Genomic DNA, 478 nt, shown 5'->3' on the forward strand with positions numbered 1-478 from the left:
ATAAGGAGAGTGAAAGAGAACAAACTGTTTGACAAGGACAAACCACTATCTATATGCGGGAACATTAATGAATTGTTCAGTGTGGCCTGCTTCCTGGTCAATTACCAGAATGGGTCGTTGAAGGCATGGGCAACTCAAAAATGAATTAGTTTTTTTTTATTGCTAAACAACACTGGGCACAACTGCCACATGTGCAAAACCACAAATACAATTGTTTGTGAGAACTGAAAATGCACAAATAAAGTGTAAAAATTCTCACTGAGATAACACACACAGTCAGTCAGAACACACAAATACTTTAATGTTTACAGTTTGTACAATTTGAGTGACTTCACACTACTCAATAGTTTCTTTAAATAAGATATACTGACTTGAAATGAAAACCAGAGATGACATTAGAACATGTAGAACTTAATAAGGAAATATTTAACACTTATTCAATGATCCAAAAATCAATAATCCACATAGCTTTTAACAC

At 33.7% G+C, this 478-nt stretch overlaps 1 protein-coding gene across 1 annotated transcript in view; it reads left to right on the forward strand.

Moving 5' to 3' along the window:
- LOC116706174 (uncharacterized) overlaps positions 1–472 on the forward strand; it is a gene marked incomplete in the record, with an annotated part of 2,383 nt that extends 1,911 nt beyond the window's left edge. Inside the window, 1 exon segment of the mRNA XM_032542852.1 lies at positions 1–472. This exon segment is cut by the window's left edge and continues 552 nt beyond it. Coding sequence (XP_032398743.1) covers positions 1–144 — 144 coding nt within the window.
- Between the last annotated feature and the right edge of the window lie 6 nt (positions 473–478).

Source organism: Etheostoma spectabile, chromosome 18, assembly GCF_008692095.1.
Source record: "Etheostoma spectabile isolate EspeVRDwgs_2016 chromosome 18, UIUC_Espe_1.0, whole genome shotgun sequence".
Taxonomy (NCBI): Eukaryota; Metazoa; Chordata; class Actinopteri; order Perciformes; family Percidae; genus Etheostoma; species Etheostoma spectabile.